The 24,652-nt window shown below is 45.2% G+C and overlaps 1 protein-coding gene across 7 annotated transcripts in view; it reads left to right on the top strand.

Moving 5' to 3' along the window:
• The window catches only part of DAB2IP (DAB2 interacting protein), a 210,784-nt gene that overhangs the window by 50,324 nt on the left and 135,808 nt on the right, over positions 1–24,652 (top strand). For 3 of the 7 annotated variants that reach the window (XM_084493798.1, XM_084493799.1, XM_084493794.1), the window contains exon 1: positions 16,711–17,069. The exons of 3 other annotated variants lie outside the window; for them this stretch is intronic. In XM_084493798.1, the coding sequence (XP_084349924.1) occupies positions 16,949–17,069 (121 nt within the window). In that variant the 5' untranslated portion in view covers positions 16,711–16,948. Of the gene's footprint in view, positions 1–16,709; positions 17,070–24,652 lie in introns of those variants that run through there. One more of the 7 variants, XM_084493800.1, reaches the window with a different exon arrangement.

Here is a 24,652-nt window from a genome sequence, read left to right as displayed (position 1 = left end):
GAATAAATACATGCTCTGCGGCTTGAGGGTGGGGTATCCAAGCGCTTGCAGCCTTCTTACAAATTGGTAATGTTTCCAGCTGTTTTCTTTTTGATTTGGAGGATGAAGAATATCAAAACTAAACTTGAACTTATTTAACTGTCAGACATTTAAAAAAAAAAAAAAGAGAGAGAGAGATAGAGATTACACCTATTACAACAGATCTATGTATTATCTTATGGTGCATTTTGAAATGTCTTTGGAGAGAAGCAAAATGACTCTTTCAACATCCTGCAGCAGACCATGGTAGGGATAGAAGAGTGCTCCTGTCACTTTATCACTTTGTCTTGTTTAAAAACCTCAGGCTTCTCAGTTGTGTATTTTGTGTTCATTAAATATATTGGTGCTCTCTTCGGTAATTGTTTCTTGGTGAGCCTTAGAGGTTACAGTTTGCCTTGATTTCTCCACAAGAGCTTTGAAGGATACGATGCCAAGAAGCCACTTCTGGTGACCAGACTCAGGCATAACAAGGTCGTATCCAGCAGCTGAACAACAAACTAACCATCAACTCTCCAAACTTTTGCTAAGCTTTTATTTTCCCAATCCTTTCCTGCTTCTCTATGTGTAGAAGCCACTTTAACCCGTGATGTTTCTGCAGCCAGCCCCCGAGGGCCCAAGCTGAGCTCTAATTGATTGTCTGAATTGTTCAACTTTAAGGGTCCCACAGTTACTGCTCAAGCTCTGCTGAGTTACTGCACAGCTTTAGGCAGCAGAGTTTTACTGACTGCAGCAAATAAATTTGCTGTGCTTTATGGAGCACGGAGAAGCTTGTTTTCCAAATTTTAATTGTCTCAATAAATTGTCTTAAGATTGTATTCTGTTAAACCCCCGGAAATTAATGAGAGCAATTAAAATATGGACGTTATTGGGAAGGTGTGATGGTAACAGTGCAGTTAGAAAAAGTTGTAAAATTTGGTAGAGGGAATAATGAGGACAGTAAGGATTGTAGAGATACACAGCACAGCTACCCAGGAATCCCCTTCAGTCATGCTTTTTACCTCCAGAGACTCTGACATCCCACTGGGGACTAACAGGCTGTGCTATTTGATAATAATTTGTCCCAGTCTTTATCTGAAGACACATCCCAGAACACTCTAGTCTGTTCTGTGAGCAGAAGGCCCCACGTGCATGTAGTTCAATCCGAAAGCTGCGTGGAAGACAAAGCATTGGGGTTTATTTTTGTGCCCTCACTTGGGTGTCACTGCTGGAATCCGGGGCTCTGTGTGTACCCAAAGGGAATGCGAGGTGAAGCACCCCCCTCACCCCCACAGGGCTGTACATTTGTACAGCTATGCACGTAGGATGAGGCTCTTCCTCTTGCAGGCACTTGAGCTTGTTCCCCACCTGCTCTCTATCTTACTGACCCTAGGGCTGTTGATATTCTGAGTTTGTGAATTGCTGCGTGTCAGAGTACAGCGCTCCGACTTCCCTTTGGCCAGAGACACCTCTCTATGCTCGTCGGTGTTTTGCAAGTCAGAGTCCCCATTCCCTAGGCAGCACCATAATAAATGTGATTAATGACACCACGGTGCTGCAGGATTCCAATTACAGGCTACAATTCTGTTATTCTGGGACAGTCCCTCTTAATCCTTTTCTTTAATTACAAATGCACTGAAGATCAGCAGCAGAGTGAAGTTCCACATACCAACGTACAGCTCACCGAGTGAACTATGCAGAATTCAGTAAACACCAGCTGATAGCAAGGAGTGAGACAGAGAGAAATGAGAGCCCTTCCCTGCCTGTTCGATCTTTTTCCTTAAAAGAGACCATGATCAAGAAGTGCCGTGAGCAGAGTAAATGAGGCTCTGATACCTGGGAAGGATTTTCAGCTTACACGTCGCAGAGGCGAGGAAACATTGGTAATGGTGATCAAACAGCTATGCCGTTTCTTGTTTGTTCACTGACTTGTGTAGTACCAACAATATTCAGCGTGAGGAGTGACCGCAATGTTTGCATTCCAGGTTTGTGTCGCTCTGCCTTCAAGTGTGTTTTAGTTCAACAACCCCTGCTTTCCCTTAAAGTGCTTGAAGGGGTGAGCCTTCCAGCTCAGTGCAGTACGAGAAGCAACAAAGGAGTACGACTCTGTGCTATGTCAGTGACACTCTGGTTTATAATGTTACTTTTTTGCTTTTGAAATGTCATCATAGTTTTAGATGTGGTCGCCTATAAGAGTTTGTGTGTCTGTGTACGTGCACGTACCCAGATGCAGAAGGACATGGAAATAGTTAGTGCAGAAGCATTTGTAGAGGAAGGCTGTGTTCAACGGGGAAGTGCAGTGGGATTAAAGAAGTGTCCTCTGACACCCACAAAGCGATCAGACCAGCAGCATCAACAAAAGTATGTTGATTCCATGACTTGAGAGTTGGGTGTTAACGCTTACAGCGGTGAAGATTTGTACATTTTATTTTCAGCCTCTTCTTGCCGATGCAGTAAGCGAAGGGAGTGCTCGTTCTGCTCTCTGAGGGAGCGGCTACGTTCCGTGGGGTCAGGCAGTGCAAGCCCTACATGACTCCCAGCCTTCCCCAGACCTGCTCTTTGGATAGCTTACAGATCTTTATTTGAAAGATTAGAATGTTTTCAAAAAAGATAGGCCAGGTTGAAGCCTCTTCATTGCTGTATATCAAAACATTGTATTAGGAAGCTCCGGTGATTGATCAGCCTTCCCCACTGCAATTACAGATGAGGAGCAGCAACCAACAAATCACGCAGCACGGCTCTGTGAAGTACTGAGGCGCTCTCTGTGGTCTGGCCAGCAAATCATTAAATCGAGGAGAGGAGCAGGGGGCAGCCTGGCTGTTCTCACCTCAGCACAGCAGCTGAGGAAGCTGCTGCCTGTCTAAATCAATCCCGCTCTGGGAGCTGAAGCACTGGAGACACGAAACCTGCCTGCGGCCACATCAATGACACATTACGGCTGCAATCTCGGGGGCTGCGCCTAAGGCAGTTCTTGGAGTTCCCTAGTCCTGTCAGCCTAGAGGGAAGGAAACGGAGGCTGTGCTTAGCTTTGTCAAACTTTTCTTCTGACCTTTAGCTGAATCGGGGGGCTCTGGCCTGCAGTTAACCAATGGATGGGGAGTTTGTGCACAGTGCGTGTCGTAATGAGATTTTACAATGTGGGTCTTGGCAGATAAATTTAATATCTGACAATTAAAATAGCTTGGCTGCCAAACTCACTGAATATGGCCAGATTTTTACAAGATCCTGTGAATTTCTGGCCTTGATATTCATCGGAGGAAGGAATTCGAGAAGAGGAGGGAAGTATGGAAAACAGAACTCCTTACACTGTACCCATTTCCATTATTTTTTCCGAGTACTAAGAATCCCTAACCTGCAAAATGGGGTTAAAGAATTATTTAGGATGGTCATAAGGTCAGCTCACTTTTAGAGTTGTTCCAGTTTTGGTCTTTATAGAGTAATTTACCTTATGCTTGCAGTACTGAGTAATGAAAAATCTAAACAAACAGAGCACTAAGCCTCAATCCTACATGGAAATCTGTGCACATGTGCTGCAAACAAGATAGCACCCATGGACAGATTTGTTTGTGTTTTCATGTGAGCCAAATGCTATATTTTTGCTTCTTTTAATTATTCAGTCCTGAAAGAATTTACTGTGAAATCCCAACAGGCAGAGATAAGACTGAAAACCTTGTAATCTACAGCTACAGAGAAGGGTCAGTTTATGGCCTGAATGTGCTGGAGAATATAGATGTGGAGAGGATCTCGTAGTGAAATGGAATGAAAACCTGCGTTATTTTGGTGCTTTGCAGCATGTAAACTGTTCCTGCTTATGACAAACCTAACGCTTGGAAAAATCAGATGACTAAATCTAATCCAAACTTGCTATTCTGATGATTTTTTTCATTCTCAAATTAATTCAGGTTGTCAGATTAATTCAGTCCCAGCATGGCAAGGGAAAGACAAATTAATTAGCTTAAGGTCCGTGAGAGGGGGATTTTTGTCTCTGTGCACTTGGTGTGAGGTTATGCGTGGCACTGCCCTTGGGCAGATCACCAGCAGCAGGGGCAGGGTCCCTTCAACTCGTCCCCTGCCTTTAGCACCTCTCCCAGCCAAGTGAGGAGAGTGTCAGTGAAAATCTGTGAACGCCCTTATGGATTGGAGGAACTGAAGGCCGCCTTCCTAATGCAGATACATTTTAAAGCTATTTATGTATTCTCCTGAGACTGCTCAGGAATCATGAGTAATGCTTTTAAACAAAATAGAATGTTTAGCTGTAGAAAAAATGGCCAGGTCTGGCCTCATAAGAAAAACAGCCTTTTTTTTTTTTTTTTTTTTTTTTCCTTTTAATGTTGGATTCCTCAGTATCTGGAACTCCTGCACGTAGTAACCTTGTTACCTGTAAGATAGCTATGGTAAGTGGGCTTACTGCAAGGGAATCCCCTGACATTCCCACTTTGAAGGTTACCTCTCTGCTGATGTTATGTACAGATGCACCGTCAGATCGAGAGTGAAGTCTCTCTCACCTCTAAAATATCAGCAACCAAAGAGAAGACAACACTTAATTCTTTTTTTTCAAAAGGAAAAGAAAGTCTTGTCTTGGGAAGAAGGGAAATCAAATAAAAAATTTAATGCTAGAGAAGAAAGGCAAGAAATGCAGTTGCCGTGGAAACCAGAGCATAAGTAGAAAGTTTCCAGCAAAGAGCAGAAACTAAAAATGAAAAACCAGAGTGTAGAGACTTGGCAGGTAGCCAGCAGCTCCACCAGCCTCTTTTCTCCTCTTCACTTGGTGAGATTTTTCTTAGTCATCTTGTGCAGTGTGCTCCAGCAGGACAAGTGGGTGATAGCATTGCTCGAGATGAGGCAGGCTACGCCAGAACCGCGCTGCGTGCTTCAGCCTGGAGCCCCTTCTTCCACTGAGAAAGGGAAAAATCAGCAGGGGCTGGGTGTAATGTCCCAGCGGGGCTGGGAGGTGACTTGGAGTCAGGCAGCTGGATCATCTAATGGGCCCAAGTTCTTGATTCTTACCCTGTTCAAGGCTCTCAAAGGACGTTGCAGCAATAAGCCTTGTAACTCTTTAGAGTTAAAATACTTCTCTGGTCCCTTTTTAGTTTGGAAACAGGCACCCTACGGCTTGTTCCAAGTCCTGTGGTGACTGGGGCAAAGCTGGAGCAGCACAACTCTGGTCTCTGTCCTCTGCTCCCCTCTCGAGTCATGCTGCTCCTTTACAAAGGCCTGGCTTGGGCACAGGGTGTTTGGCATCTGGCTGTTGCATGTGATGGATCTCTGAAAGCAGAGGCAGCTTTTAGACATCGAGTTCTATCTAGGACTCCGGCATCGTTTGTTGCTAGCACATGTTTAAGGCAGTTGTATGCAGTAAAGTATCACAGTCATTGGATTAGCAATTATTAATTCCTCATGCTTTGTAGCATGCCATGGAAAAAAAGCAGGTGGGGAAAGCTGGGAAAGTTACCCTGCAGTGCTGTAAAGCCCTCGTTATGGCCAGGAACTGATGTGGGTGAAAGATTTTGAGCGTATTTAGGACTGTGTGCTATTACAGATGGAAGTAATGAAACCTATAGTGCTCAGGCTTTATTGAGAAGAGTCATATTCTGGAAATTAAGCACGTGTGTGAGAGTTTTGCTAGCTGAATTCAGACTGCTCAGCATCCTACAAGATCGACTTCTTTTTCATGAACAAAATGAAAAATGCAGTGCAGGCCAGACCCCAGCTTTGCCTCTGTGTCTGGGATGTGTGACCATCCTCCCCCAGGTACAGCACCAGGGAACCTGCCCCAGCTCCTGGCCGACAGCACGGGCAGGATGCGGGTCTCTGCCGCTGCTTTGTGCTGGGCTCACCTGAGCCATTTCCCTGCCTTTCGTGTGTCTTATTTAGATATTACTGCAAAACAAATATGTTTGTTTTCCTTTCCTTGGAGCTGGAAGTGTTTTAAGGAAATGCTACCCCGGCAGTGGGTAAAATTCAGCAGTAGAAGCGACCAAATATCGCCTTGTTTCAGGGCTGGAGCAGCTCAGCCGGGGACCCCTGGGGGGTTCCTGCAGGTAAACCAGAGGCAATTTTGGGTTAAGCGTCTTTAGAACGTGGGTATGAAAATGTCTGAGCAGCAAACGCAGAGCGCGACCTTGTGTTTATTTTCTAGGTGGCCTTTAATGCCAAAGGCAAATTTTACTCAGCTAAAACAACACGTGCGAGAGGCCTGGCCCTGGTATTTCAGTTCCTGCTTTCTGGGGGAAGAAAAATGATCTCTCAGCTCCGCCAAGAGCTCCTCGAGGAGGGCTTTTAAGGGGAAAACAGATCTCGGGAGAAAACGTGACCTGCCCGCTTAGGCTGTGTTCTGGGGCCGGTGCAGACAGTGCAGGGGGTGCCCATGGAGGGGGGTCCCGGGGGGGTCCCGGGGGTGCTCAGGGGCTCCCCGCGGAGCCGGCGCTGTGGGGCCGGCGGGGGGCAGCAGAGCCCCGGGGCTGCAGCCTCGGGCTGGGAGAGCTGGGGGGTGACCGGGGAATCTCCGCTCTCCGTCCTGTGAACGCTGCTCTCTCCTCTCATCCTATCAACTCTAACAGCCTTTAAAGAGCCTCTAGGCACTGAGCGAGGATTACCATAATGTACCTCCTCCCTCTGCAAGCTGCTCTTGGAAAGAAAGATGAGAATGTATTGGAAATGATTTGCACGTATGTAGTTCATAGCCCAATTTTTAACCCCCTGCTCGTACCATTGCCAAGGCTGTCAGACCCATAACCTCCCCGCTAGCTGCCCTGCCCACCTCTGTGAGCAGCCTGCACCGTGCCGTTACCCCTGCAGCTCCGGAGGTCTCAGTGCTGAAGAAGAGCTACAAGTGGAGGATCAGTGTCCCTGCCGAACAGTCCTGGTGCTGCTGCTTCTCATCCTGCGGAATTCCATTCATTCCCTTTCCAAGGAGCCTGCAAGACTCACCCTGTGCCGAACTCACAACAGCCTGTGAATAGTTTGGGATTGCAGCTCTGTGGCCTCTGTACGTTCCTTTAATGCGTTCACTGCTCCTCTGGGAGGACTAAGCCAGGAATAACCAACGCTTCCTTAAGCCAGGCCTCCTGCTTTGTGGCTCTCTGTTTCTTTTTGGGCCCTGTACGTACTGCTCTTCTCCCCAGCTCACACTTCCTCATGCTTTTACACGGCCCAAACTGCAATTAGGTGTTACCGGCATCTGAGAGGAGGGTGCTGCATCCAGTGCTTTCCATTTTGCTGGCTGAAGGAGGACAAAGGACTCTTAACATTTCTCTGCAGTCGCCTCTTGGCTTGGCATACTGTTCATTTCAATAATAAAGTGTTTCCTTTCATTCTCAAACAGTCAGGCCCCTGCCAGAGCCATAATTGTTCACAGATGACTCATTTTGGCTGCAGGATCAAAACGAGGGAAAAGTGCTGTTTGCACAGTCTTTGAAACGTACAAGATGGGAAGAGATGTTCACGCTTGATATTTGTACCATATGTTGTTCCTAAATTTTATTACAGAGCCTTTACATTTCAAAAGAGATTCTGCTCTTGTCCTGGGGATGATTTAGAAAGAAAAAGATAGGTAGAGTTTGGAGTTAGACTGGGGTTACCAAAGGCTGACGGTACAGTTTCTGTAGGGGCTGTGCTGCAGTGGGCAGTGCAGCAGGGCTCTTTGCACTGTCACGTACTGAGGAACTATGCATTGCTTGCGTGCTGCAGGCTCCCTTGTGATTTTTATTAAATTCATGTTGAATATCTCATTCTTTGTAGAATTTGTTTGGAAATCTTGCGTTTTCGGCTGTAGCAGGTGTTTGCATTTCCTTCTCTGCTGAAAATAATGGACGTAAGTACCTGTTGTTGGGAGGCTCAGCACACAGGCTGAGGACCAAGTTACTTGTGTTAAGATGGGGAATAAGGAAATGATTCCTGCATTGCTGTCCAGGAGTGAACATGTGTTCTGTAAACCAAGGACAATGATCTGTGTCTCTTAGGCAGAGTGTTTTAAGGCACCCAACTATTTAAAAAAAAACACCATTTCTGACATTTGAGTTTGGAGTGTCACTTGTCAGGTTACCAACCAGATCTCTGCACAGGGCTTGTGAGGTGGTTGAGACCTAGCCCTGGCGGTGTGACGAGTTGCAGAGGTGAATCGTGACACAGCAGAGCTTGGGGACCGGAAAGGTTAGCTGATTTCAGCACGGTTCCACATTCACAATATCCCATCCCTAGTGCGGCCCTTAGGTTGTTTATCGTGTCTGTGCTGTTTTAAGGAGGGTCTTCGCTTTCTGGGATATACTGAACTTGAACAGTAACTTCTTTCAGACCAGTACTGTGTTGCTGTGCTTAGACTTCATGCCAGAAGGAAGAACGTAAATTAAAATGAGCTCTCAGTGGTATTTAAAATTGATTGAAGGATTTCCAGTTGGTTTTGTAAAGCAGTCTTTAAAAACAATAGCTACATTTTATTTATTTTTTTAACTTGTTAACAGGGTAAGCTTTTAAAATGGATGGTGTTTTCTGTGATACACTGTCATGTAAGTCTGATAAGGAAGATGGCTAAAGAGCATACTTGCCAAAAACATTCCTTCGGAGTCTATTCTGGTGCCAAAAAACAAGTAAAACAAGCAACTGTAGTTGTAATATACTTTGCAAATGATGTGGCAAGGAAAGGAAGAAGATAATCTGTCACATGGAAAATGAAGTTTGAATTGTGTGTATATAAATCGGAGATTTGTTATAGGAGTGTACGATCATTATCAGGCATTTAAACTTGAATAGAAGGGTCTCATCTATTAATGAATCAGGAAGTAAGCTTTACGTAGCATGTGTAAACAATTTAATCTTTCCTTCCACTTGTCAACAGAGATGTTGCTTTCAGTGTGATGTTACCATGAGATTAAACACCCCAAGTGTTGATTCACACCACTGTGTAAATCTCACGTGCCCTTATGTAGCACTTTGGAAACATCTGCACAGCAGTAGGTGAGTAGGAAAGCGGCTGCTTCCCTCGCAGCGAGCTGGATTCCTCGGATAGGTAAATGCTGTTTGTGCACAAAGTCAGCTACTAAACGGCCCTACCACCTGTAAAAGTCTTCTCCCCACCTGGAGTTGGAACAGAGCAGATTTCCATGCAAACAAGGATAATGATGCCCTGCAGCAACTTTCTGAAAGGTTGATCAATTTTCCTGGCCTTTCAGCACACCACATAGGAAAACCACTATGTCAGAACACGCAAAAAATAGCTGACGCTTCTGCTTATAACAACACGTTTGGCATACCAAGCCAGTGATGCCAGACTTCTATCACCTTAGGGACTGAAGTAAAAGAACTTTTATTGCCCATTGAAATCATAATAAAAACATTTTTGACCAAATATTTTTTTCCCAGTATTTGACTTGAACAAAAAATCTATAAAATAATAATAACTGCAAGGAAAAAAATCACACTGCCATATGGTAAATGTGGTGGTTAATATTAGCACAAATCTGGGAAAAAACCCCCATCATTGTCTGTTACTGTAAATACAGAATTTCTGAGCAGTTGTATTATGAGGCTGAGGTGAATCATCTCTGAACAAACCCTACAACTTTCTTCCTTCTCCCATTGACAAAATGTCTTGTGCTCGTTTGGGTGTGCATTGCGTGGCTGCCTCTGCTCTGAGTGAGTTGCTGTTGGCTGTCGGGGGGGATTCTGTGTGGCTGGATCCTCCTGCTAAAAGGAAGTCTGTTTGTTTTAGTCTGGCTAGTGAGGTGACCCCTGTAAATAGCAGTGCTAGCTCGACTGTGTTCAGAAGGAATAAAAGCAGTTCAGTGAATACATTTCAGTTGGCTGTAAGCTGAGTTCACAGCAGACCCCACGGGTCAGCTTGCAGAGGTCATAACAGCGTAGTGCTTTAATTTTGTCTTGGAGGAGGAAATGGGAGATCTTTGGAAACCCAGAGCTGAAGTTACTCTGTTAATCACTCAATGAATCATTGTTAACATTTTATTTTAGTAATAAGCTTTTTGTAAAGAATAATCGGGCTTAAGCAAATATTTCCTCCCAGCAGCTACTCATGGAGGACGCACGGTGCTAGGAAGTGTTGTGCTGTTCCCATCTCTGTATGGGGGGCTTTGTTCAATGTGTTACTTTGTACAAGAGTTTTCATTTTGCTGGGATGTTTGCTATGGGAATTTTTGCTATACAATGGAGATTGTATGTTCATGTGCTGTTTTTTTGTTTTTCTCCTGAGTTATTTAAAGCAGCAGACTCTTTTGAGGCATCGGATGTGTGATTCTGGCAAAAGTTTCTTCATCAATTTGTGTTGGACTTCATGTATTAAAGTCCTTAATGAGTTCTATGGGAATCCATAGCACAAATCTTAAGAGAGATTTGGATTTCCTACATTTTATTAGCATCGCTGCCAGTCAGGCTATAAACCAAGTTACCCGAGTAGAGCATCCTTTGTTATTAGGAATACATGTCAGTAACTTTAGAGTAAGTTAACTGATTTTATTTTGGCCTCCCCCAGCTAGCTGGAAGCTGCTTTGGGAAGGTTTGTGTTCTTTAGCTCTATTGTTCTGCTGGGAAGTGGTCAGGAAGCGCTCAGCTCTGAGGTCAGCCTCTGGGCTTCTTCCCTGTTCCCTTGCAGCACCGAGCTCGTTGCGTGGTGCAGGAAGCGCCTCCGATCGGGTTCTCGCTGGCGTTCCTGTAACCTGCCTGGGGACTGAGCAGCCTTTCCTACTTGTTTTTCACCAGGCACTCCATGTCCCTCCAGCACAACGAACAACATGTTTGTTGACCTTCTCTTTGCCTGTTCCACACTGCCGGAGCTGGTGTGTTGTACCGAATCCCCACTGTCAAGAAGCTGCCTGCTCCATAGAGAAATGAAACGGTGTGGTTCAACACTCAGCTCCTTGGTCGGCAGATTTGTTGGGAATTAGAGGTAGAATTCCTGGGCTCTGGTTTTATTTCTCGTGCTTCCGTCTTTGTGCGTGATATTTGACAAACTCTGTGTTCATATTTTTTAAATATATGACAAGTATTTCTCAAAATCAGGACATTATGCATTAGAAACCAAACAATTGACTTTCCTGCTTAACAGTTGGCACTTTCATTTGAAATTTATATTTACCTGAGTGAAGAAGAGAAAGTCTGTATGTTTTAAGTACACGGAAGAGCTGAGCAAGTATTTGCAAAAGCATCAGTGCTCTGTTGGATGAAAGATACTGTAGAAAAAAAAAGATATTATTATGCTTAATGCTTATTCATTATGAGGGGATTGTCTTGAGAGCGCCAGGAAGCTCCTTTAATTCTTTGGACGAGGGCTGAGGGGTGCACGCCTGGCTCTGCCACAGCCTTCCCAGTGGCCCTGCCTGAATCCCTTGGGGCTGCAGTTCTCCATTCATGAAATGGGCATGGAAATTATTCTGCCTCCAGGGCGTGCAATGATGTGTGCATTTAGCTAGGTTAGGAGTGCTTTGGACAAGGAATGTCTCTCATTTGGTGGTGTAGCAGATCCCAAAACAATGTGACGCTGATCTTGGGATCTCTTGGCACCACCACAGTAAATATATAGCTAAGGATTGTAAATAAGCCTGTATCGAGGGAACACTCATGCTAAAAGAATTCATGCCCTGATTTAGCTGATACAAGACCTCCTGCACTCTTATTTAATATTACATTATCCACACACAAATTCTTCCTCTTGCTTTTTTAATGTTGGCACTGCCGTTTCTACTCATTAATGTCATTAAATATCTATATTAGATAAATTAACTTGCCCACTTCCATTTGGATTTCATCACCATACAGACAGCAAGAATATTCTATGGAGTAGCTACCTCATAAATAAATGGAGAGCAGTTAATTCAATGTTTAAATTTAATATAAATCTTTGTTTCTCATTCTGATTCCAAATCTGTTTACTGCTTTCTTGCAAGGCTATCAAAAAGCTGCTGCAATCCACCTAAAGAAGTAAGGAAATTAATTTGTCTCTGCATGGTCTTAAAATAATCGTTGTTTTCCATTAAAATATTGAAAAGAAGTATTTCACTTTTATTGTGTGTATGAAATTTCCCATGTTAAGTCTTCAAGTATGTCACTGTAGATTCTCTAATAAGTGGAGTTAAAATGAGAAAACATTATATTGTTTCTTTTATTTTAAAAAAAAAAAAAGAGAGAATTGTACTTTACAAACTTTTAAATCAAGTCCATTCTACCTGAACAGAATAATTTTAAGAGTTTTTTTCTGACTTTTAATTTTTTTTTTTATAAGTAGCTGGCTCCAGTAGCTTGCTAGGTTAAGTATAGTTTACTTATTTCCCTGATGCATTTCTGAATATTCTTCTGTTTGGAGGATGTTCTTATTTGGAATCGCTTAAAAATATTGCTTCTTTTGTTGTTGTTGGCTGGTTTTGTTGTTTGTTTGCTTTTTTTTTTTTTTTTTTCTTTTCCTTGGGGGGTGGTGTAGGAGCATGGAAGCCCCCGCTCAGATTGCAGCAGGTAAACTTTTCAGGGAGGACCCCTTCCCCCTGTGCTGATGGGGGTAGAGAAGACCTTTTGAAAGCCAGCCTGCTGGGAGGTTAGGACATGGACAAGGATAGAATTGAATAGTTTCAATGCAAACTTCTTTTCCACTGCTGCTTGAAAACCAAAGTCTGTTCTACTTCTCTTTGCATGTGTATAGCTGAATTGAAAGTTAAGTTATCCTTACACAAAGGAAATTACCTTCCTCTCTGGCTCTATGTAGAGCTTATATATCCCTAGTAGCCTTGAGGCAATAAGCCTGGAAATCTTCCAGCTTCGTACTGTGCTGAACTGGAGACTGCAATGAACTTGTAAGCAAATTCAAGCAGGCAAATGTAGAGGGACTAAGATCCAGCAAGAGCTCTGCTGTATTTCTCTTTTGTTTAAAAGTCCAGATACTTGGTAGAGATTACTCCCATATTACTTTTGCCTCAGATTGTGAGAGAAATATAATCGCTCTCAGAAGTAGTGGAGCTACATGTGACAGGAAAATCAGGGCAGCAATCGGACTTTTTTTTTCAGCATCTTGATGATGTGCCTGCAGTTCATTGACCAATTGGAAATTAGAAATCCAGCTGATGTCCACTACTCCTCCCTATACTGGCCAAGGCAAAAGAACTTTTTTTTTTTTTTAATTTTATTTTAACTTTTGAAAGCCTCAGTTCAGTTCACAAGTCAGCATATGCCATACCTTTACAAACAGAGCTTTTGGGGCCAGGCTGAGCCCTTGACAAGCATCAAACTTTCCCTCTCAGAATAAGGAACCCAAGCTCCTTGCCTTAACGTCTGAGGGAGTTAAGAGGAGTGATTGTTTCCCTCTAAAGCCCTTTGGGAAAGCAAGAGGTTTAATGGTAGGGGCTGCCTTGGGAACGTGCACTCTGAAATACAGTCATTATTTTCCCAGCACTAAGCAATAAACAAATGATAAAAAAGCCAAGTGTTAGCCACTGGGGAGGCAGGGCCTCCGGCTGCCTCCTTGGACCCAGCAGCCCCACTGTAGCTGCGCAAACCCTCAGGCAGCAGCCTGCGCCTTTTGATGTCAAAGCAAACAAGTCCATGTTTGTGTAGCTCTCTGTCCCAGAACCTATTTTGGTCCTAATTAAAAATTTATTCACATGCTGTTAGTTTTGGTAAAGGAGCGAAATAAATCCAGCAGTAAGAGGGCTTATAAGCAGGTTAACAGCCGCGGATGACAGCGGATGCGAGGTTGCCTGTGGATGCTCTAATTTTCCTCTCCATCTCAGTGGTGTATGGGACTGGATATCTTACCGAGGCGTTATGCTTTGGTGGGTATTTAATTTCATGGGTTAGGTTTCTGTTGGGTGTTTGGGGGGAGGAGTTACCAGCCCCAAAACCACTGCTATGTTTGGCTCTGTTTGCTCCTCTTATGGAGAGATTCAGCGGAGCCCAGCAACTGAACTCATCCTCCTGCTTTTTAGAGGGAACAGCCAGACTGTGATGTGTTATTTTAGAGACAGAGACTTTAATATTGTCAGCTTTCCTCCAGAACAGTTAATATATCTAACGTTTGGAAGTGGTAGATTCTGCTAGACACAATAGAGCGTTTGTATCAGGATGTGGCTTTCAGAAAGGAAAAGAAAAAAAAAAGAAAGAAAAAAAAAATAGCGCTGGATTAATTGGAAAGGTCCAGACCAGTCACATTCCCTCCCAGATGGGTCATTCATTTTGGTGCCTGCTGCTCTGTAGCATCTGAACTTAAAGCCTTCAAAAACTTTGTTGAAGTGAGAGAGACAGAGGCAAGCTGGCTCAACTCGCACCAAACTCCCAGCCATTTATGCTTTTATTGTAGGGCTGCTTTCTCTTGTCATGATAGTTTATAGTCCCTCATTAACTTCTCCTGTTTTATGGTCACCTGCATGAACGTTCCTGAAGGTACTGTGTTGATTTTAGAAAAATAATGCCTAAACATGGAACAGATGCTGAAGTACAAGCGAGTGAGCACACAACGAGCGCAGGGCCACCATCCCCTGCCTCCTGATCATTTCCACCTGCCCACGGCGGGCCGGAGATCGCCGCTGTCTGTGCCTCACCACATCCCAGGTGCTTCGAGGACAACTCACCTGGCTCCAATTAGGCAAAACCAGCGCAGGTGACCCTGGCCCTTTGAGGTCATCTGAATTTGGGTGAGCTTTGTAAATGGTTTTGTTTAAACTTTCATTTCCATCAGTGCCTTTTTTTTTTTTTGCTCTGGGGAATGATAAAAGGGCAAAAATAAATTGGGTAGGCTCTTTTAAAGACATCTCTAATGATAAAAGCGTAATAGTAAAAAGCTTCTCTTAAGAGCCAGCAGCTCAGTTATTAGGACACAAAAGCACAGAGAGAGACCTGGATATTTGGCTTCTTGTCTACAACAGATCTGTCGTTGAGCCTCGGTGTTTGCAGACCTCCCAGCTTTAGATGTTCCCAGCTCTATTTATGAACTGAATCCGCTGCACAGGACGAGTCTCTGGTCACTTGGAAAACGTTTTTGGTTGTTCCTGTGCTTTGTTTCGCATGTAAATCTACCCAAATATATAAAAGAAATTATTCTGGATAACAAGATGAGGGCAGATGCGTAGTAACTGGAGCCTTTCCCTTTTTGCTGCGCTCTGCTGCGGGACGTGGTGGCTGCTGGTGCCCTGGTGGACGGGCAGAGGAATGTGGGGCAAGGTCCCCCTGCCAGGCCTGGGAGCCTCTGCTGTCCAGCTGGGAGCTCCCTCCTTGACCTGAACTTGTCATTGCCCCGGTGATTGGCTCCTTCCTGCGCTGCCTAAAAGCTGTTGAATTCCTTATGTGTGGCCTCAAAACCAGGCATGGACTTCGCTAAAAGCTGAGGCTTGTTGCGTGTCCTGGCAGGGTCTTTCTCAGCTGAGAAATATCACGTCTCCACCACTCAACGTCAAAATAAGAAAATACAGATTTTGTAAACTTCGAGTGTTTTTCGTGGCTGCGTATGTTTATGAAATCCTGCAGTGAAGGTGGATGGTTGGTGATGAGGAGGGGCCTGGTCTTTGTAGAAATATGGGGTTTTGTTTCCCCCATGAAGCACTACGTGGAGGTGTCACATTGAGGTACCCAAATCCAGCAGTTCCTGCCTCTTGCTGTTGAAGTTTCAGCCCGGTGTAAGCACGGGGAGCTTACAAACCTCCGAAAAAGCCGCAGCTGAGCAGGGATCAGCTCGTCCTCAGCCCTCCTGCCTGGTCCTGCAGCTTCACCGGGCACCACAAAGAACTTTGCACAAACGTCTGGAAAAACCAAAACCAGGACACAACACAGAGAGCTATCGTGCAAACATTTTCCAGTTTGTACCGCCCTGTGATGAGGTTTCCCCGTTATCTGCCAACTGGTGAGAAGTGGCTGACCTTGGGACGTTGTGAAGTGCCCTCCGCCGCCCGTCCCTCGGGGCCTCTCGTGCTAGCTGTGGAAGGAGTTCAGTGAAAGAATCTGGACAATTCATCTCTTACCTGACCTTTTAAAACTAAAAGTGGAGTGAGTTTTTTTTTGCCTGGGTAGTCTATTTTTTATTTTCTTTTCCTCCCTGCCGTAAAGCGTTAATCCTGCCCATCGCGATGTGATTTTATTGAGCAACGTGAGCCAGAGCCGGAATCTTCCCTGCCGTCGGAGCCCAAACGCAACTGGGCTCGTCCCGTGGCTGGTGGGATGTGCTGTAACTCAGCTCCAATGCTGAAAGGAAACGGGCCTCCAGGGGAGTCTGGAGCTCTGTTCATTCAACTTCTAATTAAAGTTTTCCCCTCTCAAGTTTCACTTTATTTTCCGGGGCTTTTGCTCCACGATGATTATTAACATGTGTCCCATGGCCCGGAAATCGTTATACCCTTCCCCAGCCCAGCCTTTCTCGATACCTCCTGCTGCAGAACGAGCTGCCTGAAACTTCATCTCCGAAGCGATGCGATGGCGATGACGATGGCCGATAGCTGATGGCCGATGGCCGATGGCCGGGGCCAGCAACATCCAACTGTCCCCTGGGGCTGCCCAGCTGCTTTCTTGCCTCCGGCTGCGCGCTTCCTGCCGTGCGGGTTGATCAGATGCTGCTGTCCAGCGGAGACGATCCAGTCCAGGATTTCTTCCAGCCTTTTCTTCATATTTCAAGAGCCCAGGCCAACTCTGGCTTCCTATTCCAACTCCAGCACGCTTGCTTATCTTTTTGGGGGCAGGAATTGTTAGCACAGTTTATCTTGCTCGCTGCAAGTCCTCCCTCTGCTGAGACATGTACTCTGGTGCTGCGCTCTCTTTTTTTTTTCTCTCTGTCTTTTTATGTTTTCTTCTTGTTGTTTTTCTTTTTAAATGTGTAAAGTGAAGAGTTCCTCTCCCCCCCTCTCCCTTTCCACTCCACAGAACCAACCTCCTGTTAATTACACGCTGGAACTGTTGCTGCTTTGCCAGAGGGGAGAGTGAACCTGTGCCTGCATGTGTGTAGTGTAACATAGCTAGAACGATGTCAATGAACAGCAGGAAAAATTCTGGGAGACCGTCCTACTACTATCGACTGCTCCGGAGGTCACGACTTCAGAGACAGCGGAGCCGATCCCGGAGCCGGAACAGGCCGCTTAGTAGGGGTAAATGCAACACCACTTCTGTTTGCTTGACAGTGCCAGACACGCGTGCTGTTGCTTACAGGTAGCTTCCTCACTGGAGCTCAGAGTGACCAGTGCGAATATCTGTGAGTGTGCCTGCTCCCTGGGCAGCTCGTGTTGAGCTTTCCAGAAGGTCGGTGGCTTGTGTAGTGCTGCAGGGGTGTGAGGGGAGGGCGAAGTGTCTGATTTTCAGAGCTTAGCTCTGGGAGTCAGGCTTGGGCGCTGTTCCTTGCGGTGGCTGTAACACCTCGTGTAACTGTAACTAACCCAGGCTTTTCAGTTATCCCTCGTTCCGTTTTTTCAACTTGTCTAATTAAGGTAACTGCTGCTTTTAGCTAACTGGGTTGTTTGGAGGCCTAATTGATGATTACAGAGATTTGAAAACCCTTGATTAAGAGATGCTATCAATATGCCAAGATGAATTGCCAGAACTTGTTCTTCATGAGCTGAGTGTCACCAGGGGGTTCAGAATTACAAAGCTGAGTACAGTTTAGGGGTACAATTTTAGAAAGAGCCTGAAGACTGGGCTCCTGAGGCACTGTGGAAACCTCTGGGACTTGTATTCCCAAATCACTTTGCGCTTTTAAAAATCCGGCTCTAAAAGGGCCTATTTGTCCTCATCAGCAGGAGTTAGGTCCACAGAGTAATGTCTCTTTAGGGCATACTCACTCATGCAGCCCATTTATTCTACTTGAGGCAGCTACTGACCCAGTTGCATTTTTAAAAATAAGCTATTCTGGCTCTCTCTTCTAGTGAGAGATAAATGTTTATTGATGCTTGTGCCTGTCGGTAAAGCAGTCAAAGGAGCGGGTGTCTTGGAGTCATTTCATGTTGAGCTATCTTTGCAGAAAGGAGGGAAGAGGGTTGTGTTTGGCCTCTGCTGTGACAATCCAGTCCTATTTATCAGGTCTTGAGCTTACTCAAAGCCATTAATTAAAAATAATTTCTTAGTTTGGGGGTGAATTAAAATAAAAAACATAGTAAAAAAGCCAAACTGCAACAATTCCTCCTCCATCAGGTGCTTGTACAAATCCAGCCTTGTTCTTGCGTCACTGGAGTTGATTCAGATTTAGCCGGCACTTTGTGAAGGAGGCAATCTGGGAATGCAAGATTGAGCTCAGTGCAGTGTCCTCTTTCTTCCTTCCCTGACATACAGAACTTGTTTCAGGATTTTGAATCATCACTGGGAAAACAATAGGAAGCTAAATCAGTCCCCGAGCTTCATCCTTTCCTTTAAGCAGACAGAGTTGTTCTTTCCATTTTTTTTTCTTTTCTGTTTTGCCTGTCAGAGAGGAGTGTTTGTATATTCACAAGCCTGTAACAGCTCCTTTCCCCCCTTTATTTGTATACTGCTCAAAACCAAAATATTTTACTGTCATTTCAGTGACTGCGACAAACGAAATGTGTTAGTTTCTTTTAGGTAACCCAGTATGAACTTGTCGGCATAATTTGTCATGAGCACAAGGAATATGCAGGCAGATTTGATTGAAATGGAAATGAACCCTAATGTCTGTAAGAAATTGGATTTGAACCAAATGAAATCTTCTTGCTGTTGATCTCTCCCTGAGTATTTTGTGTTTGTCACATGTCTCTAGGATTCCTGCCTGCTAGGAGAATCATTACACTCAGCACTCGTTTAGCTCTTCTCATCTGTAGATCTTCAAGGGATTTGCAAGTCTGGATAAGAATTTTCATTTTCCCTCTGCTTTTGTAAGAGATGCAGGAAGCAGGTGGTGGAGTAACGGTGTCAAGCAGCAAGGTCCCGGGCTGGGTCAGAGGTAGGGCCTGGTGCAGTCTGGAGGCAGTCTGCACAGAGTGAAGCGAGTGCTGGAATGAAGCAAAGGGAACCACTGCTGGTCCTGGTCCCACTGGAAGGTTTGTGTACAGGACTGCAGGGGTGCAGGAGCTGTGGAGAGTGCAGGAACCAGGAGGCTGGAGGCTTTTTGGGTTTGATGAAATGTGAGTTGCCAAAGCCTAGATGAAGGAAGGAACTGAGGGTCACTTTCTCACGTACTGATCTGTGGCGTCATTTGCTGTTTTGCTCAGATACCCAAGCACCGGATATCCTTGGTGGAAAGTTAGCATAAATCCATGAGCACTGGAGTTATTTAGGGGCATTGGCTATGGGCTATTTTGCCAGTTGGGTGTTTTCAGGGCATCCCCTTGACAACTTTTGGCTCTCTCCAGTCTCAGGACCCTTTGCCAAGATCTCTGCAGAGCACAGGTGGGCCTGAGGACCTGGTGGAGCCGTGGTACCTGGAGGTCGAGCTTTTCCAAGGTGTGTCACTTCAGCAGATGAGCAGCACAGCAGCTTTTGGACAGGGGACTTGCTGAGGATCAAGCAGTTGTTACACGTTTACCAGGGAGGAGGAGATCTCTGCTGGCACACAATCCCCTCTCCCCATCTGGAACCACTCAGCGCATTGCATCAGGCCTGGCTGATAAATCCCTGATGCCGGCACTGCCCCGGAGCACCCATGCGATGCAGGTGCTGCCATCTGCTGCCAGCAGGGCCACAAAGCTGCAGCACGCCTCTGCTGTGAGTCAAGGGACAGCTTTCTGCCCACTCAGCTTACATCACTCCGTTTCTCTGAATAGGGGAAAGGGATGTGTTTAAAAACAGGTATTTATATCCTGCCACTTCCCACTCCCAGCCCCTGGGGGGGGCGGTGCCAGCCCCCTGCCTGCTGCTGTGCCGGGCATCGCCGCAGGGATGCTGCTGGTGTGCAGGAGGGCCTGGAGGAGTGGGCTGGGGCTGCAGCCTGCACAGCTCCGAGGTGGTGGCTCTTGGGGAAATGGGTCTTGCTTCCTGAGCTACAAAGACAGAACCACTCCCTCAGGAAAGCGCTGCTGAAGTGCATCTCAGATAAGCAAAGCGAACAGAATTTGCATTTTCTGTGCAAACGTCTAAGGAAAGAAGGGGATTGCTTTCTGTTGGGACTCCAGATGGACACAATCTGATGTAGCAGGCGGAAATATCTATAGCACTTTCAGCTGTTCTGAGTGGCAGACGGCTTATTTGATGTTTCATGTGATGTTATCCCCTATTCTTGGAGTTTAGAGTTCTCCACTTAGCCCTGGTGCTTATAACACATTCATCTCGTGCTTTAGGGTGTTTGCCTTCCTGGTCATGGAGAGGTCCAGCCCTAGAATAGTTGAAGAACAGTAAAGCTGATGGGGATGGCAATTCAGACCAGAACAGGAATGCTACCAGGAGACTCGTGATCGTGCCTCCAGCATGCTTAAGTTACTGCTGTTTGATGGTGGATAAACAGGACAGGTTTCACCCTGCTGTTAATCTTTGTTAGAATGATGATAATGTCAGAAATCTCCTGGCTCTGCTTTCCATGGGGATTTGGGAGACACTGCAGGTACATTAGGTAGTTTAAAAAAACCTGCAGAAATCCCCATTTCTTCTGAGGACCATCTGTTCAGCTCAGAGACGTGTGTAAATATATGGAATCATGGCTGTAATTATGATTACTACCAGGTGATCTGTCTAATGCAGGGGAAGGTACTTGGGAGGCAGAGAGAGTAGAAGGAAAATTCTCGATAGAAGCACCACCTGCTTCTGCCTGCGGTATGCTGCCCTATGGATTTCTGCACGGTGTCCCTGCTTCTCCTCAATTATGGACACAACGAAGGAGCAGGGGCAGTGGCAAGTGTTCTGGAGGTCCAGTTTGCCAACAGAAACTGCTCGCAGGTGCTGCATTCGTGGGCCCGTGTCTGCACCCACATTCACTGCCGGGATTCAGCTGCCTTGTTAGTCATGGAGAACACAGCCTGTGTGCTCTGAGATCCCAGAAAGTACTGTATGAGTATGAGGTTCTGTTTCTGATAATTTACAAGTAAATTGCTTAATTACAGAATCATTTATTGTAAAACTGGAAGCTTTGACACGTTTCGTTTCATGGTAATAACAGTTTTTGTTCCAGCATGCAACAGAATGACATAAGATGCACGTACCCAGGCTGCCTTTGTGCCTAACCACATTGAAAATTCATGCATTCTGCTCTCATGTCCTAAATGAAAATGTGTTGTACAGCATCCTAGCATGTTCTCCAGAAGGAAATGCCATGGAAATAGGGAACTTCTCCTTCTCTTATTTATGTCATTTGTTAGAAGGGATTTTTTGTCCACAGTTAAACATCTCTGCTATGAAACAGCTTTTTGTTGCTGACTTTTCTCAGTGGGACCGAGGCAGGAGGCTGTCTAAATTCTCAGTAAGAAGAATTAGAAATAGCAGTTTGAACCAAACGCAGCTTTGGCTTCGGTTCTTTCTTCTGTAAAACTCTGTAGGCAATCAGTTGTCTTCAAAGCTCCAAGAATTGGGTAACATTCCGAGCTCCTGATACTTCTGCCTCTGTTCGCACCTTGGACGTAAATGTCTTGCTCCAAGGTCTGCTCATCACAAGTGCTTTTCAAGGTGTTCCACTAAAAGGATTTTTTAAATAGGTTTTCTTTTTCTTTTCCTTTGATGGCTGCTATGAAGAGAAAACCGACTGATCTTCTGCAAAGGCCGGTATTTTAGTCCACCAAACACCGAGGGCTTGGAGGCTACGGTTAGACTGTTTTTTTCTCAGCATGGGCTATTCAGATACACAGCTCTTGAAAACGGCTGGAATTTAGTCTTTCTCTCTCTGTTTGATTAAATCTAAACATTTTAAGTGATAAATGGGAGATAATCCTGTACCCAGAGTGCCAATACCTTAGGTTAAGGCACTTCCTTGGGACGAGGGAAGCAGAGACTTGGTTTGTCCCAGCATGTAACTAAATGACATAACAACAAAGGAGGCTTTATTATATTTAAAGCTAACTGAAATTTCATCACTTCTCTCTAATCTTTCCTAGCTAAAAATTTACTTCGCAGCCCGTGAGCACAAAGTGTTGCACAGTGTGGAACTTTTCCCTTTCCAACTCTCCAGGACTTTGTCCTGTAGCCCAGAGCAGCACCCTGGACACTGTCGTTACCAGATGTTGGGGGGCAAAGGGATAATCTATTTCACTTTGATGAGAAATTTTGTCCTCACTGAAAATTCTCACTATCCTGTTAAGTATGATTCAGGGTTTTGTACATAATTAATTCACATAAAATGTTGAAACAGTACTTTTGCTCTTCTCATGGCCCACAAATAATTTTTCTTTGAGTTACACTTAGCTGCATGCCTTTCCACTTGTCAAAAGCATGTGTTTTCATGTGTGTCTTTGGTCTATACTTGCTCTAAATGAAGCTTAGCTTAGATACTACCAACTGTGACAAGAGCTTGGGTATCAGAATACCTGCATCACATCCAAACCTACCCTTCTTGGGAGATCAGCATTGGCCAGACCTATCTCAGAAGTGCCCGAATGGACTAATGAGTAAGAATACCGAACAGAACACCTCCATAGACTTGCAATGCCCTCTCTTTCTTGCATGCCAAACAATACAATGCCTCCATCAGAAGTTCATTTGTGCACCTGCCTGTGAGGGTGCTGTTCCTCTAACATCCTCTGTCACACTCCCCTCTTTTACTGGGCTGTTGCTCTGATCTTTTGGGTTGCACCAGGAATTGTTTATAACAGATTTGTTGAGAGGGACAGCATCTCTCTGACAAACACAGAGCAGGTTTTGTAATGATCTGTGTGACTAAAGAACTTGATTTTTTTATTAAAAGGAACTGATTCTGTATCAGCATGGAGAAGTTGGAGATACGCAGTGTTAGCCTCGCGAATACAAGTATCTCTGCATGTTGCATGTATTTATTTTGGCAGGCAGAAAGCTGAGTAAAATGATGCTGTTCCCCTGTTGTCCTCTGATTCATAGCCTACCAAATTTGACAAGATGAGTGGTTTTGGTATTTGGGCACATGTGGCTGTACCAGTGGTTGATACCAAACAAGGATGCTCGGTAGGAGGCAGGTCTGGGCTGCAAGGTGAGCACGGTGCCTGCGCTGGGGCGGGATGGAGTCCTGGTGCCCTGGGGCTGCCTCAGCAGGCACCGCTGCAGGCATTTCAAATGCAGAATTGCTCTTCCCCTTCTTACTGAGAATTTGCGTGACTTCAGTGGGATGGTGTCCCCTTTACCTGTCTTCTTTGGGGGGGATTTCTTTAAAGAACCCAAACTGTGTGCCTTAGAATCCCTGTTATTTTCCTAAAAAAAAACATTGTACAAACAAGCTTTGTCACGGAAGAGCTGGGAGCAGTGAGTGACAAGTTCAGTTAAACATTAGTGATGGGTTGTTTTTTTTCCAGGGGTGGCGCCTCTTAAATGTCAGGAAAAGGAGACCTTCCTGCTCCACTGTTCTTACAGCTTTGCTTTGTTTTTCAAGCCTCTTTGTGGCACTTTCTATCAGAACTCTTGTGGTGTTTCATTGAAATTTTAACAGCATGGCTGACAGATGCCCAGAGAAAAGCTATGCAAAGTTCTTTAAGCTGTGCTGTTTGTAAGAAATACTCGCTGGCAGCCCTGCTATTTTTAGCAGTAGTGCTCCAGCTGAGATGCTGCTCTACGTGTTCGGTGCTTAATTGTCTAATAAAAACCCATACTCATTTGTAACTTGGGAAGCAGTGCGTGATGGAGGAGTTCTTGGCTGTGCGTTGTTGTGATATTAAAACAATTGATATAGAAGTCTAAATATCCCTTTAATAAAGAACACCTCCGAGCAGGTTTGTTGGCTGTGGGGGCAAGGAGAGGCAGAGCCGTCAGTGGGAGCAGGGGGCAGGACTGCCCCGAGCTGCTGCTGCTCCTACGGACAGTGCTGGCGATGCCCCGCTCACAGATCACAGACACAGAAATATCAAAGCTTATTTTGTGCATTTTTTTGTGGCAACTGTGTCAATTCCTACCAGATGAAAAATGAATCAGGTTTTAAAATTCTCGGTAGGAGCTGCTGTAAGCACCAGAGGGAACCTCCAAGGAGCAGTGGCCCCTCTGGCATTTGCGTGGTAAGCTAGAAAACCCCAGGTAGAAGCAAGATCTAGAAATATCCCCTCAAATCTTGCTCTCAACAACAGTAGAAGCAACAGTCTGTATCTCCGAAGGCACAGACCTCCCGATCAGCCCTGTTGTGTGTAACCACCTGCTGGAATCAACCTTGATGAAATTGGGCAGTTGGAAAGGCGTGGATGTCGGCTGATACCATTAGTGTGGATTCATGCCCATTGCGGTGTTTGTGGCACTACCCAAAGCAATAATCATCTTCTGAATATCCTTGTGCACAACCAAAATACCGTAATATAACAATTGTTTGGTTGTCTTTAGCATGTTTTATAAGAATTGCAAATATTTCATAGACTTGAGGGAAGCCTTGGGTAGATGCATTTTCTAATCACTAAAGGTGTTGGGGGGCAAGTGCAGGGAATGCCATGAGTGGCAGTGAGCGAGTAACAGCACAGACTCCAGTAGCTCCATGTGCTGCTCTCAGACTTTCCTTCTGCCCCTAGCTAGGACGAGAGCTCAGGAGCTCTGACTCATGTTCTTTCTCTCAAGTCTTGACCATGGCCCCATACCTGAAAGTCCCATGGTCCCAGAAACTGCATCCGTAAGAGTAACTGAGCTTAGCACCAGTCTTGTGTGCTAAAAA

The sequence above is a fragment of the Aythya ferina genome, assembly GCF_964211825.1.
Source record: "Aythya ferina genome assembly, chromosome: 20".
Taxonomy (NCBI): Eukaryota; Metazoa; Chordata; class Aves; order Anseriformes; family Anatidae; genus Aythya; species Aythya ferina.
This window is presented reverse-complemented; position numbering and strand designations above follow the sequence as displayed.